The sequence below is a fragment of the Chenopodium quinoa genome, unplaced genomic scaffold, assembly GCF_001683475.1.
Source record: "Chenopodium quinoa cultivar QQ74 unplaced genomic scaffold, ASM168347v1, whole genome shotgun sequence".
NCBI lineage: Eukaryota > Viridiplantae > Streptophyta > Magnoliopsida > Caryophyllales > Amaranthaceae > Chenopodium > Chenopodium quinoa.
Genome location: NW_018744858.1, coordinates 1,712,297 through 1,727,524, shown reverse-complemented (window position 1 = coordinate 1,727,524; position 15,228 = coordinate 1,712,297). Strand labels below are relative to the sequence as shown.

At 39.0% G+C, this 15,228-nt stretch overlaps 2 protein-coding genes across 3 annotated transcripts; one reads left to right on the top strand and one right to left on the bottom strand.

Annotated features, from left to right (window-relative positions):
* Positions 1 to 3,315: 3,315 nt before the first annotated feature.
* Positions 3,316 to 11,794, bottom strand: LOC110704785. Of its 2 annotated transcripts, none has more exons than XM_021882594.1 (4): positions 11,599 to 11,794; positions 11,019 to 11,103; positions 3,895 to 4,458; positions 3,316 to 3,558 (listed from the first exon to the last, which is right to left on the bottom strand). In XM_021882594.1, the coding sequence occupies exons 3-4, from the start codon at positions 4,436 to 4,438 to the stop codon at positions 3,485 to 3,487; spliced, it is 618 nt and encodes a 205-aa protein (XP_021738286.1). In that variant the 5' UTR covers positions 4,439 to 4,458; positions 11,019 to 11,103; positions 11,599 to 11,794; the 3' UTR covers positions 3,316 to 3,484. The 2 variants fall into 2 exon arrangements, with proteins under 2 accessions (XP_021738286.1, XP_021738285.1); XM_021882593.1 differs by having other exon boundaries at positions 11,604 to 11,794.
* On the top strand, positions 7,910 to 8,688 carry LOC110704727. The gene is made up of 2 exons (XM_021882535.1): positions 7,910 to 8,216; positions 8,309 to 8,688. Exons 1-2 carry the CDS (start codon positions 7,910 to 7,912, stop codon positions 8,686 to 8,688), a joined length of 687 nt encoding a protein of 228 aa, XP_021738227.1.
* Positions 11,795 to 15,228: the final 3,434 nt, after the last annotated feature.

Genomic DNA, 15,228 nt, shown 5'->3' with positions numbered 1-15,228 from the left:
AAACCCGGGGCTGGTCTAAAGTAACTTAATCTGGATTTTGACTTGTATTGGGCACGGTTAATTGGTGATTTAACATGATTCAAACTTGGATTGGATTCATCAAACTCAAATGAACTCGATCCAATTATTCGAATTGACACTTACGGTGCGACTGACTTATTACGAGCAAGCCAAGCAACTAGAGGTGTTAATTCGAATCACCGATTTGGGTTCAATAGAATTTTGTCGAGTCAATTCTAATTTAGTTTGAGTCATTCTTAACTCACTGTATCTATACATATTCAATTCTGATTCGAATCACTTTTAGGTTAGGTCAATTATCGCATCAGGTCAGTTTTTACATCTATTTATATGCACTACACTCTTCTTCTTCTTCTTCTTCTTCTTCTTCTTCTTTTTTACACTATTTTTCTAGCTTATATGCTCTTTTTCTGTTTTTTCAGTGCAACAATTTAATTGCATGAAGTTTTGGATTAACTGTGTTAATAGTAGGGGTGTGCAAAAAGACCATAACCGTTTACCGTAACCGTTAATCGCTATAACCGACTCATTTTATAGGTTAATTAACCATACCGTTAAAAATAAACGGTTACGAATAACCGAACGACGGTTAATTGTTACGGTTACGGTTACACTTTTGAGTAAACGGTTAATCGATGGTTAACCGTTAAAATAAAATTATATTTTTTTTTAGGAAAAGAGAAGTATAATTAAGTAAGTTAACCCTAAAAGAATCTTTATTGATTTGTAATCAACTAATTAGAGCTTATTCTTGTTTATATGAAAATTTGTATTAGAGTTGAAACTCTTGGATGAGAAAAAAAAGTATTGATTATAATTTATTTAATGGTTAGCGGTTAACCGATAACCGTACCGCTAAGAAATGGTTAACCGTTGCGGTTAACCGTTCTTTAATAGTACGGTTATGGTTCGTGTTTTTAAGTAACCGGTCTAACGGTTAACCGTACCGTTAAAGCTTAACGGTACTGTTAACCTAATGTGAACAACCCTAGTTAAAAGCGGCTTGTTGGAGAATTAAGTATTACAACTTTATTCCAAATAACTGTAAAACTTGACACATTTGCAAACACACTAGTTTGACCATTAATATAAATACTCCTTTGTTTCAAAAAAATTGACACACTCCATTGAATACAAAGTTTAATACTACCTCCGTTAATTTTAGTTGCAACAAAGGAGTTTTTTATGTCTCACAAATAATATCCATTTATTACAACTAAAAGTTAATGGAGGTAGTAAAATAGGTGGATATCATAAAATGTGTTATTTAATGTAAAGTTAAGTTCCTAAATTTAGTTTTTTTTTTTTTTAAAAAAAAAAAGAAAGTTAATAAATATAGTGTATGTTCGTTCTATTAAAACAAAATGGGACATGTGAGAATGAGAAAAATTATTGAAATGGTAGGTATGGTAATTATAATTTAACAATGGTGTATTTTTGTTACCATTTAAGGTAGTGTGTCAATTATTTTACTCTGCCAAAAGAAAGAAGTTTGTCTATAACGAATGGATTATAAATATATTGAGACATTATGTGTAATGAGTTTGATGTTTTTTGGAATGTTTTCATGTAAAGAAATCGGGCAATTGTGTAGCTCACTTAATGGCGAGACAAGTCCCACCTAATGGCCTTGAGCATATGTATTTACATGATTTCCCGCATGGTATCATTTTCCTTGCTGAACTTGATGTAGGCTGATCTTTTCATTTCTAATACTTGTATATGCTCTTTGAGTTTTAAAAAAAAATAATTGAAACATAAGTAAAAAACATTAAAAAGTTAATACTATATAGCTATAAATCTACTGAACAAATTCGACACTGGTTAGCAACTTAGCTATATGGTAAGCCCTATGTACCTGATCTCAATCAACTTTCAGAACATTACAGACTTGGAAGCACATCCCAAGTCGTCGGATTTCCCCTATGATCATGAGGATAAACATGCCACCCTTCCTCGTATTGAAGCATAGAGAATAGCGTGATGGAATCTGTATACACCAGGAATGGTTCAGGCCTAGACTCCACTATAGTGCAGTGATGCAAGCTGAAGCCTCAGCCTGCAGGCACTGTAGGTCAATCCAAAGGTGCCTACATCATGCTTTTTGCCTGTAACATACTCCATTTCATCCTATTTCACTCCTGTTTCAATTGTGCAATAAGGACCAAGGAAAACCATTGTCTCTCCGAACATTACCTTTTCTTTTCCAAATTAATGCTTGTTACTGATAAGAATTTCCCAAACGACCAAACCTTCAGTCGCTACATGGTTGCATCATTCTCTAGTAATCTTTCTTCTCAAGGTCTAATGGGTAGTTGGCTAGTTGCTCTTCACAAAGATCTGGTTTTTAATTTTTTATTACAACCGTACTGGTGCCTTAGATACTCAAAAAATATAAAAAGGATTGTAATGTTTAATTACAATTTCATTTCAAAAACATAAAATTTACAATGGTTCTAGGAGTACAAATACAGTACAACAGCATCAAAAAGCAGAAGCAGCATCAAGCACAACATAAGCACTTAAACAGTGTTTCAAAACTTAGTGTCTGTAAAAAAAGGCAAGAGACAACATTTATTTAACTGTAACTATATCAATATTTATTTAATTGTAATCATAAAAGGATCACAAATGGAATAACATGGATAATTATACTCCCATGTGATGCAAACAAAGAGAAAAAAGGAAAAAAATAAAATAAAAAATCTGCAAGTTCTACTTCTACTGAAGTTTACCAAGCCAAATTAACAAAACAAAACCTAAGATCTAAAACAAACTCCTAGAAATTAACTAATAAAACCTAAAACCTAAATGTAAATCCTTCAACTTAGCACAAACTCAATCTACGGAGTAGTTTATCTCAAAGTACCAGAGTACATGAGCATTTTCCACTTTGTTTAACCCAAGAAATTAGAGTTTCACTCTTGCCTTGAGATTAAGGCATTGTTCTTTAGAATAGGGGGAGGCAATCTTTCAAAGAACCGAGACACAAAGCAAAATGAGAACAATAATCACCGACAATGCCAAATTAAGGGAGATGGATATATGAAAGAGAAGTTGGGAAGACCAGTAATCCCCTGACATAAATGTTGAAATTATGTCTTTACGTGTAATATAGGTGTTATTAAGTATTCACAGGAACATCCCTGTATCTTATTGTATCCCTTTGATCCTTTCATCAACTAACATTCCTCTAATCAATCCGCTGATAAATTAATTGGCATAAAAGTTTATACAATCCTGTCAACAATCAACTGCAAAGTAATAGCTAATTACGTGTGAGAGAAGGTGATGGAAATTGGAAATAATAGTAATCTTTAATTGAAATCTAGCACATAAGAGATGAGATTTGGACTCAAAATGATTAAGGGCAATTTGAAATGAGAAGTATATGAATACATTATTGATATATTTACATAGGTCACATACAACAGGAATGTGAACTCAACGAGGAATAAATCTCTTACAACATAAGTGTTGAAAAGTATTGCTCGAATTCCTGATCAATTGTTGGCTTCTGTCTACCCCTATCCGCCTCTGCATCCAAACAATATAATGTCTTTAGAATGAATAATTCTAAGTTCTCCACATATATATTGGTAACCGAAAAACTACCAGTTTTGAAATTAAATTCAGAAAGACATAAAAGCCCGCTACCATTGTGATTCCAGATTGTGCTTTCTAAAAGAGAAAAGGCTAAACAGCCAGCGTGTTATTTCCTGTAAACCCAGAACAAACCCTTTTTTTGGGTGTTGAGAACCCAAGCCAAATTCTACTAAATCAAGGCTTCAAACACAGGTGTTAATTTGCTAGGTGTTAGATAGTGAACATGTTAAATTTATTCAAGTTTTCTATTATAAAGGACTAAATTACCTCCATCAGCAATCCAACTATCTGACAACGGAATCCCACTGGAGGAAAGTAACCCATCGAGTTGTTCAGAAACATGTTGCTTGCTGTCCCTGTAATACTGTGCGTCGATGCACTCCTCCAGACAGTCAACATCATACCACCCAACAGTATTATCCTGAAGAGGAAGATGGTTTTCTTCCATACCATCCCCTTTGGCATTGAAAATTCCACTCTCTAACGAAAGGGAATCACTTTCGGATGTGACTGGTCTTGAATCAGCCCAGGAAGTAGAAGCCTCATCATACGATTCCGTCTTTCGAAAACCTGCATCAAAAATCAGTTCCGCAGATGACTGTGAACCTCCCGGAAAGCTATTGCTGTCTTGAGTTGATTCAACCAACATGTTAAGTACTTCTGCATCCTCTTCATTCGCAGATCGTAATGATCCACATTCAGATTTGTCAGTTGCCTCACAGCATACATATTTTGGTGCAGGCAGGCCTAAGTCTTCAGCAGCTACAGCTAACTGTTTTCTTTTCTTCAAGTTGGAGCCAACAAGTTTCATTTTTTTAATTTATTGAAGCTCTGGATCAAACAACAAAGAAAATTTAAGAATCCAAACATCTACCAACTAAGCCCAAGGAATGCGTACAAAAACATGTTAATATTGTATCCTGGACAACACTAGAAATTCAAGCTGTGTAATCAACTTGACAGCCTAACTGGTTGAATGGAATTCACCAGCAAATTAAAAGTTAAATTTTAATGGCCAATCTGGTTACATAACTAGAGTTCAGCATCTACACATCATATCACTAAAATTGTGAATATATCTAGACATACTAACTCCGTTTCATATTATATGCAACAATTAAACATTCTCTACTCACACTTTATGTCAAATCGTTGCAAATAATATGAAACGGAGGTAGTAAATAATGAAAACTAAGCTTCAAATTATTTGATATCAATTCTCAAAAAAACTAGTTCTAAGACTTTTTACATCATATTCATGGCAATGATTTCACCATATATGCATGCATATGATGAAAAAAAAAAAAAATATGTCCTCAAAAGATCTTAGACGCATAAGATGCTGGATCCTCACCATTTTATCCTATGGCAGTATGGCCTATGACTAAAAAATGTAGCTCAGTCAAACATAAATAGCAGATGATCATATCATATCATCCTTAGCAAATTCAAGATTCTTCCATAAAAAGAAGGAAAAATTAGAAAATAACACCACAAATTTCTCAAAAATTGGATTATAACACCACAAATTTTCAAACTTTTATTATAACACCACAAAAAAACCAAAAAATTGGATTTCACCACCATCTAACGGATTTTTGGATGGAATCTGTTAAACGGACCCACAATGGACACGTGTCAATACGACATTGGTTTAAAAAAAAGAAAAATAAAAATAAAAACAAAAATTTAATGGGAAAAAAAACCCCTAAACCCTAACCCAGCCACCAGCCCCACCACAGGAGACCCCCACTGCCGCCGGAAACCCTTCCTTTACCGGCGGAATCACCGGCCATCACCCCCACCGACATTAGCCCCCCCGCAAATCCCCTTCCCCCTTCCCACCAGCTAGAAAGCTCACAAGTTCCATTGCTTAATTTCACATCTCACCAAAGCAGCATGATGGCTAGTACTTGAACAACAAAAACCCCTGACAATTTCCAAATAAGCTACAACAAACTAGTCAAGAGGCAAAACAATGAGAACATTGATCATATATCCAAGAGTATGTAGCAATAGCCATTTAAGTGCTTGGCTCAGTCTACTGCATATTAAAAATTAGTTCTAAGTAGAAAGGACTTTAGTCTAAGAGAAGCTCCTATGATGTCATCATAACAGAAAAGAGATGTGGTGGTTCAGATACAGCACTCCATGATAATACACTTTACCAGGGAAAAAAAGAAGATTTTGAAGAATGGAAATACAGTTCTATGATTCCTGTCAGTTGGAAAAATAAAAGTCCCAACTAAGAGAAAAAAATCCCCGGGGCTATCCATGTGGCGTTTGAGTCTATCTTCAATTGGGGTTGACAGGGCACATCTAGGAAAGTTGAGGCATTTGTGGCTTGGAAAAAAAAAAGGATAAGGAGAAATGAATTTTTGAGCATCAGAGGTTGTTCTTATATCAACATGTTGGTAAACCTTAATAAGGAATTTGATTTTTGAGAACATAGCCTTGTTGCAGTAGGTTTTCAAGCTCTTTTATATAAAGCACCTTCATTATAAACACGGGAACATTTCAGATTTTGTAGGTAAGGTCACATAGAAAGCATTAGAGTCCATTACACAATATTTTATAGTTTGCTCCAACAAAATACCTCACAAGATCTACCACAATATTTTATAGTTTCACACTCCCTGCTCATCCAGGGATAATACCAGCAAAATGAAGGTATGTGTATGCCACTCACTATGCCCAACAAAAGCACACTCCTAACTTACCTTGATGAAGGATGGGGCAGGAATTGATGCATCTCAGTTTCAAACTGAGGTAAAAGATTGAAACAATAGCCATACATGATACAATACCAAGTTCCATGAACAAAGGAAAGAATCAAAAAACACAAAAAACACAGACACATAACACAGCTAGGCATGTTCGTTTTCTTAAAGCAAACAGGTAATAGTGTAATACATTACTCTCTTCGTCCGTATTTGCCATATTGCATTTTGGGACGTCCGTCATTATCAATATAAACCTTTTTATTCATACTCAAAAGAGGTAATACATACAATATCATTCCATGATTTTCAGCAGCAGATATCAAGCTTATATGAAGAGGCTGTTAGCGATGAATATTTAACTTGAAATCAGAAATTTAATGGAAGACAGCAGAATCTAAAGCTTGATGAGTTCAACTTTCACTGAAAGTTCTTCAGTCTTGCCAGCACCAATCTAATAAATTTAATTCCAAGTTAACAAACAATAATTTATTGTAAAATTTAACCCGTGACCTCCTAAATTTAAGGAAATTTTCAAAGCATCAGCTGCTCATACATAAGACTTTACAAAATTCATCTCATACCATATAATTAGAGTGCTCTCACTCAATCAGAAACTAAAATCAACCCCACATTTTATAAATAAACGGACTCAATGTATTTTCATAACACACACAACATAAGGTCGCTAAAGCCAATGAAAATATGCTGGTTTAAGCTTTCACTTAGCTATACAAACTAATAAATGACATGGTATGATACATCAAAGACTAGCGTTTAAGGTAGCTAGTCCAATTCACGGTAAATTGAAAAGCCTGCTGATCGTGTAGACATCTAGACAATATTTAGCACATTAAAGAGTCACCTATTCAATCATTCCTAGTAGCTGTGCCCCCAACCTCCCCAATAAAAATTCAGTTCAGGCAAGACATACTTGATCCTGAACCGCTATAAGTACTCATGTATTGCAATACCCTCCAAAATGATCAACACACGTGACTACGTAAGACATGATGGCAAAAACTACCCAGTTTTTAGCACATACAAGTAAAAAATACAAGCTTTAGATCAATTTCAGGAATATAGTGACCTGTTTTTAGGATAAAATGCCGTCTTATAATCACAAAATATCGTACTTTCATATACTATTGCCATAATCTAGTAAGCCACATTAGAATGTATACTCGACAAATCCCTTTTCTAAACTAGGAAACGAAATTTGAAGCAATACATACTAATTTTGATGAATATTAATAATAACACTTTATAATAACTGATAGATATTATAGTAATGATAATATTTGTCGCAGAATAGGATAATAATTGTATTTTCCTTGTATCCTTATCGTACTAGGTTTACGATATTTTGTACAACTCTATATATATTGATCAATGGTACACACTCCAATTTGACGAGTTTTCCCGAAATCTAACATAGTATCATAGCTCTAGGTTACGATCTCAAATTTACGATTTTTTCTTTTCTTTCTCGTTTCTTTGTGGACCTGCATCACCTAACTTCCGCATTATGTTTCCTCCATTAACAACATCCGAACTGCATCATGACTTCGAATGATCAATACAATGATTTCGTTCCTCCACCTACTGAATTTCATCCAGCCCTTTCCGTCACCAACATCAAGAACTGTATACCTCTAATTCTTGATCGAAATTCCGCCAAATACTCAAATTGGGAGGAACTATTCGAGGTTCACGCTCACGCATACAATGTGCTCGACCATATTAGCTCCAAAACGCCTCGTCCAACCGGGATTTCAGACTCCCTATGCCAACGGCTTGACTCCATTGTTAAGCAGTGGATCTACGGCACAATCTCAACCGATCTTCTTGACACGGTTCTTTGTAAGGGTAATACGGCTCAACAGGTGTGGGACAAAACAAGGCCATATTTCAAGACAATAAAGCGACTCGGGCTCTTTATCTTGAAAAGCAATTTACAGATTGCCATCTTTCGTCGTTCTCGGATGTCTCTTCCTACTGCAAACAGCTCAAGTGCCTCAAAGATCAACTTGCGAGCGTTGATCACCCGAATTCTGAGAAGGTGTTCGTGATGCGTCTTATAGCCGGCCACCGCAATACTGACTTTGACATCGTGGCTGCGATTTTGGCTCAAACTGAACCACTACCAAGCTTTGAAATAGCGAGGTCTCGTCTTCTTCTTGAGGAAACGAGGTGCTCCAATGATCAATCCAATTCGGCTCAACCTTTCATTGCACAACAATCGGATTCGGCATCCTCTGGTCAATCGCACCAATCTTTGACGTCTGCAAGCAACTCCGGCGGCGGCGGCTCCGGTGGTCGTGGCTCTGGTCGCGGCTAGGCAGAGGCACTAACGGCGGCTCAGGCCGTGGTCATGGCAAAGGCAGGGGGAAATCTGTGGTTTTTGAGCGAAGCAAACTCCCAACTCTTCTTCACAACCGAGTAATCAGCAAGGCCCTTCACAAGAAGCCCCTAAGTGGGCCGGCCCACAACAAGGCCATTATGCATGGCCTTCACCTTGGTATTTCCCTCAAAGGTGGGCTGCCCCCCCCCCCCTTTTCCTCATGCCCAACAGCAAGCCTACGTGGCTGCTCCTCCTAGTTATGGTCCTCTCATGACTCCTACGGATCTCGGGAACGCTTTCTCCACCATGACCTTGGCAACCCCGAATGATGGATGGTATATGGACTCGGGCGCATCTTCCCACTTGACCAACAACTCCGGTAATCTCTTGCCCTTGTTTAATTTAAGCACTAATAATCATATTTTAGTTGGCAATGGTCATCGTATTCCAACTACCGGTTATGGTCACACAACCCCTGCCCCAACCAAATTAGTTATCCGAGATGTCCTTTTAGCACCTCAAATTATTAAGAACCTAATTTCTGTTTGAAAATTTACTTCTGATAATTCGGTGTCTATTGAGTTTGACCCTCTTAGTTTTTTTGTGAAGGATCTTCGAACGGTGAACATAATAACGAGATGCAATAGCTCGGGAGATCTTTATCCTATCACTAATACTCATCCATCTACATGCTTAGCCACTTCCCTCACGGCTGCTTCACCAACCACTTGGCATAGTCGCCTAGGGCACCCTGGGGCCTCTTCTTTAAGCTTTCTTAGGAGTAGAAATTTTATTCATTGTAATACGGGATGGAAGTGATGAGACTTTCAGTCTGGTAGTTAAACCGGCCACTATTTGTACTGTTCTAAACTTAGCCATGGCTAAAAAGTGGTCGATTCATCAACTAGATGTCAAGAATGCCTTCTTACATGGTGATTTACAGGAAACAGTTTATATACATCAACCCCAGTTTTTGTTGATCAGCGTACACCCTCTTATGTTTGCCGGCTTCGAAAGGCTCTCTATGGTTTGAAACAAGCTCCTAGAGCTTGGTATCAGCGGTTTGCGTGCGAACTTTCTGACCAAATTGGGTTTTGTCGTTACTAAGAGTGACACTTTTCTTTTTACTTTCCGGCAGGGTGATGATATGGCATATCTGCTTCTTTATGTTGATGATATTATTTTAGCGACCTCATCAGATAGGTTGCGTGCAGGGATCTCAGCTGCAAACTGAGTTCCTTATGACTGATTTGGGCACTCTCGGCTATTTCTTAGGGATTGCGGTGACCCGTACTCCCTCTTATTTGCTACTTTCAAAGGAAGGAGATTTTAGAGCGTGCCGGTATGGGCTCTTGTAAACCTGCAGCTACTCCAGTTGACACTAAGTCCAAACTTAGTGCAGATGCAAGACCACCTTTTCGGGATCCTACTTTATATCGCAGTTTAGCATGGTGCTCTTCAGTATCTCACCTTCACTAAGCCAGATATGCCTACGCGGTACTGATCCCCGGGAATCTCATTATGATGCATTGAAACGCATATTGCGTTATGTTCAGGGTACCATTGATCATGGCTTACATTTATATCCATCTGCTTCTCATTGTTTGATTACTTACACTCGTTTGATTACTTACACTGACGCGAACTGGGGGTTGTCCCGACACCCGTCGTTCCGCATCGGGTTATAGCTGTTATCTTGGGGACAACCTTGTTTCTTGGTCATCCAAGCGTCAGCATACATTGTCTAAATCAAGTGCAGTAGCATAATAGAGGCGTCGCTAATGTTGTCTCTGAGGCATGTTGGCTTCGTAATCTCTTACTTAAGTTACATCGCCCACTTCGAAAGGCTACTATAGTCTATTGTGATAATGTCAGTGCTATCTAAGTGCTATCTATCTTTCTGGCAACCCGGTACAACACCAACGTACCAAACATGTGGAGATAAATATTCATTTTGTTCGAGAAAAGGTTGCTTTGGGTGAAGTTCGGGTTCTTCATGTCCCTTCTAGATATCAGTTTGCGGACATTTTCACGAAAGGCTTACCACGGGAGTTATTTTTTGATTTTAGATCCAGTCTTAGCGTACGACCTCCTCCCGCTATGACTGCGGGGGTGTGATAGATATTATAGTAATGATAATATTTGTCGCAGAATAGGATAATAATTATATTTTCCTTGTATCCTTATCGTACTAGGTTTACGATATTTTGTACAACTCTATATATATTGATCAATGGTACACACTCTTATTTGAAGAGTTTTCCCGAAATCTAACAATAACAAATATAACAGTAATTCAGAATAAAAATCAAAATTCAAAACCTTACCCCTGACATCTGCCATGAATGTATGCTTGTTGAGATTTAATTAACAGTTCAAAGCTATCAAATTCGCCGCAAATCACCTTAAACCCTGCATAATAGAGAAATTAATACAAACTATTTGGAAAATCTATAACTAATACTTCGTACTAAAACAAAAGCCGTTGACAACACCATTCTCTATATGACAGCTTCTCTATAATTCTTTTTTGCCCATTTAAATGTATTTATAATTTATTTTAATCTTCTAAACTATACTTATTATGTACTATTCCATACACGTTTATTGCAATACTATAACACATTTCAAAACACTTTCATTTAAATTTGCTTATTAAAACTTTTTTTTTCATTTGTATTGAGATTTTTTCTTTTTAACCATTTTGTGATGAGTACTATGTATATAATTAGTAAAATCTTTAATATGAGTAATAAACACATGAGTTTACATTCTCTTACTAACAAATAAATTTTACAAACATTTTCGTGCATTGCACGAGTACTAACCTATTTCCGGAATAATACAATGAAAATCAAAATCTAAGCAAAGAAAAAAAAAAAAAAAAAAAAAAAAGTTTGAGCTCACCCCACCTTGTGAATCTGAAGTTTAAGAAAATAGTTGTCTTCTGCAATTGAATTTCGAAAAGCAAGATCTAGCTACCAAAGTAGCAATTGAAGAAAAGAGAAATTGGGTATTTGTACGAATTTCGAAAATGGTGGATTACTACTAGTCTACTACGGAGTACTTGTTGATAGTGAAGGTTGCTTACGAGTAGTTACGATATCTAGTGGACTGTTCCCTCAGTCCCTCCCACGTGAATACCATGTGATTTATGGATTTTTTTGGGGACAAAAATATTGGATTTGAGATTAGGACGTTTTTTCAAAGTGAGTCAATTTTGGCAAATATTAACCAAAATAGTTGCGTGGTAAAAGTATTTACCAAACTAAGCTTCCAGGCTAAAACGCTGTCTCGGTCAGCGTTTTATGTCTGGGTTTTTTTTTTAAAAAAAATCAACCTAAAAATGCTGTCTGGGACAGCGTCTTTGTTGTTGACCTTTTTTTTAAAATTTTTGTAATTGCCTTTTATTTATAAAAATGTTTTTAAAAAACAAAAACAGTTATACCAAAGACGTTGTCCCAGACAGCGCTTTATGTACAAACTTCCTTGTACCTAAAACGCTGTCTCAGACAGCGTCTTATTTTTAACCTAAAACGCTGTCTGAGACAGCGTTTCTCTGCTGGTGTGCAAAACAGCAGCAGAATCAGCCTTTTGCCACTGATCTGCCACTTTCTTCTGCCCCCACCCACCACCCCCTGCCATGATTCTTGCCACCACAATCCACCAACAACCCCCACCATCGGCCACCATCTGCCACCACTTTTGACCTCCAACAGCACTTCAACCAGCTCCACCACCAACCCCAACCATTCAACAACCGTCGATAACCACCCACCACAACCAACAACACTAAAACCACCATGAACAACCACATTAACCACCACGGGCCATCCTTTCTTCCCCATTTTCGACTATGGATTCCAAATGTCTGTTGTTTAATGTACATTAGCCCTAAAGGATCTATTTTGACTGATATAAATCCGATTTGGATAAATAAGCAAACAAAACTTCAAAACACAAACAGATTCATTCAACCAGCATGTCTTATATTGATAATGCAATCGTTATATACAGCATTCCAGGAAAAAGGACAAAACAATGATACAATACGTTCACTACTCATCAATTTGGTGTAACCCTTCCCTAACCTCACTATCGTCCCTTCGTCTTGGACGACGCCGAGTGTAATGGTGAATGGTGGTGAATGGGTTCCGGCGCGGGGGGGGAGTGAGCTGGCTGGACGATGCGTCCTCCTGGGTTCTGAAGGGTGCAGAACTGTGGAAGATGTACTCCTCTGCCTCTGTGTGCGACGTAGGATCACCTCCACTGCTACTCTGGCCGGGGTCGAACCGCGAATGGATGGAGTGACCATCATCATCGTCCCGCTGTTGGATGAGATGACCGTGACCATGTCTGCGTAAGGAAGTCGCGGACATATCTCGCATCCGCTGGACCTGGGCTCTGGTGGGTCCGTCTGTAAGGGCGAGGGACAGTGCATCATACATCGCCACCATATCCGCCGCCTGTAGTAATCATCGATCAGTCAAGTACATGATATTTAAAAAAGTTAAAAAATGAGGATGATAAGTATAGTAAAAGAAACTCACATATCCGCTAATGACGTCATGTGCCGGGTGGTAATGGCTGGACGGTGGTGTGTAGCTGGGGTTGATGAAACGACGTGTGATAAGCCTGTACCACACCATGTACGGATCGTCATGATCCATAACGCCCTGCATGGGATAACCCTGAACGACATGACCCAACCGCTGCTCCCATAGCTGAAGATACTGCCAATGCTCCAGTGCCCAGTTTGTCTCCGTCTTTTCCCGACGGTCAATGTCGTGAAGGCGCACGACAGTGTCACAGTTCTGGGGAATAAGCTGCTGCAGTCCGAACTGTCGCATGACGCGGTCAGGTAGGTGACTCTCCACAACCTCGAAACAAATCAGGGGGACACGGGCACGCCACTCTCCCTGATGCTCCAGTAGATGTGCAGGCATGACATCTACTAACTCCGGTACATACGGATCCCATGTGATCTGCAATAACACATCCTAAATAAGTTAGTCCACAATCAGTATACACAGTACCTAAATGATTACAAATGTCTTCAGAGTTTGTACCTGATCCTCAGTGAGTCGATCAAGGGCGTCTCGGTAGTATGGGAGACCCGTCGCCGCATGTGCCTGTGTGAGTCTGGGGACCATCCACCTGGGGCAACAAATTTGGTAAGTATGTTTACAAAATGAAATCGTATATGGGAAAAAAATGACAATTGTTACAAACCTGCAACCGTAAGCCTCATCAGCTGCAGGGCGAGGCGGAGCGATGTACGGCTCATACTGGTCATCCTGGTCCTGCTGCCCTGGACGATGTACAGCAGGCCTACCTGGTCTTCCTACGTGGATGTGCTCCCAAGCCCATAGCTTCAATAGCAAAACACAAAACTATGTTAAATATGACATTACTCATTGCATAATTCGCTTGTGATAATATACGTAGTATACCTGAAGCACAAACAGAGGTCCTCCAATCTCGAGCGCACCACTCCGTGAGGCTCTGCAAAGTTGGCGATACAACACCGCCAAAGAGGCACTACCCCAGTTGTATCCACGGATATGCTCCCAGTCGTGGTCTAACAGCTGTAGGTAAATAAGCTGCAAGTGGCGTCATCGGCCTCTTCAGGCAAGCCCTGGAAAGTATCTCGTAACCAGACCGTCCTCAAGGCGGAGCCCCTAACATCGTTGGGACCCGGCTGCACCCCGAGAACCCGCACAACCAATCCAACGGGATCGACTAGAAATGATCCCGTCACCGCAGTCCCCTGTACTGGAAGGCGCGTAAGTATTTCCACGTCCCGCAATGTCACAGTCGCCTCCCCAACTGGTAGGTGGAAGGAGTGCGTCTCCTGCCTCCATCTCTCCACTAACGCCGTGACAAGGTGTCGGTCGATCTCCCTGAATCCCAAGCGATGTACACCGCCAAAGCCAGCGTACGTCACGTACTCAAGGCACCGATCATGGACAACCCAGGGGGTCCTGTAGTGCCTGCACTGTAGTGGCTTCGCTACGTCACCCTGAAAACACAGGAGCATTTATAAGTAACAAAAGATAGTACATCAAAGAATCCAAAAACGTTAAAGATGAATCATTACCGTCAGGTTCCATACGTCGACGCTCCGATGGGTGTCCTGTAGTGTCAGGACAGAAGGGTCAACAGGTCCGGGTGTCCTATCCTGTACGTCCATGATATCTGTTCATTGAAAACGTTACACACCAAACACTAACACAATATATTGAATACTAATTTCGATTGAAAGGCATAAACAGGAAATCTCGAACATCCAACGTACAAAATAAAATTCATCGAATTGAACACAATAACACATAATGTAGAAAATTATAACTGTTTCATCAAAATAACACCACTACATACTACTATATCAAATAACACATATACACTTAGGTCCTATGTTGGTCTAGATGGACAAGTAGTGCGGTTGTGACCTTGCTGGTGACAACGGCTGCATTTGGTTGGGGGCCGGTTGCTGTCATCCATCTCATTGCATATGCGCTTCGACTTTGGACGACC

What these genes read in the sequence shown, in the direction of transcription:
- LOC110704785 (XM_021882594.1), bottom strand. Translation starts at nt 4,438, where the DNA reads ATGAAACTTGTTGGCTCCAACTTGAAGAAAAGAAAACAGTTAGCTGTA. An exon ending in TAGTTGGATTGCTGATGGAG is followed by an intron (nt 3,559 to 3,894) that starts GTAATTTAGTCC and finishes GTTTGGATGCAG; the next exon opens with AGGCGGATAGGGGTAGACAG.
- LOC110704727 (XM_021882535.1), top strand. Translation starts at nt 7,910, where the DNA reads ATGACTTCGAATGATCAATACAATGATTTCGTTCCTCCACCTACTGAA. An exon ending in TGACACGGTTCTTTGTAAGG is followed by an intron (nt 8,217 to 8,308) that starts GTAATACGGCTC and finishes AGCAATTTACAG; the next exon opens with ATTGCCATCTTTCGTCGTTC.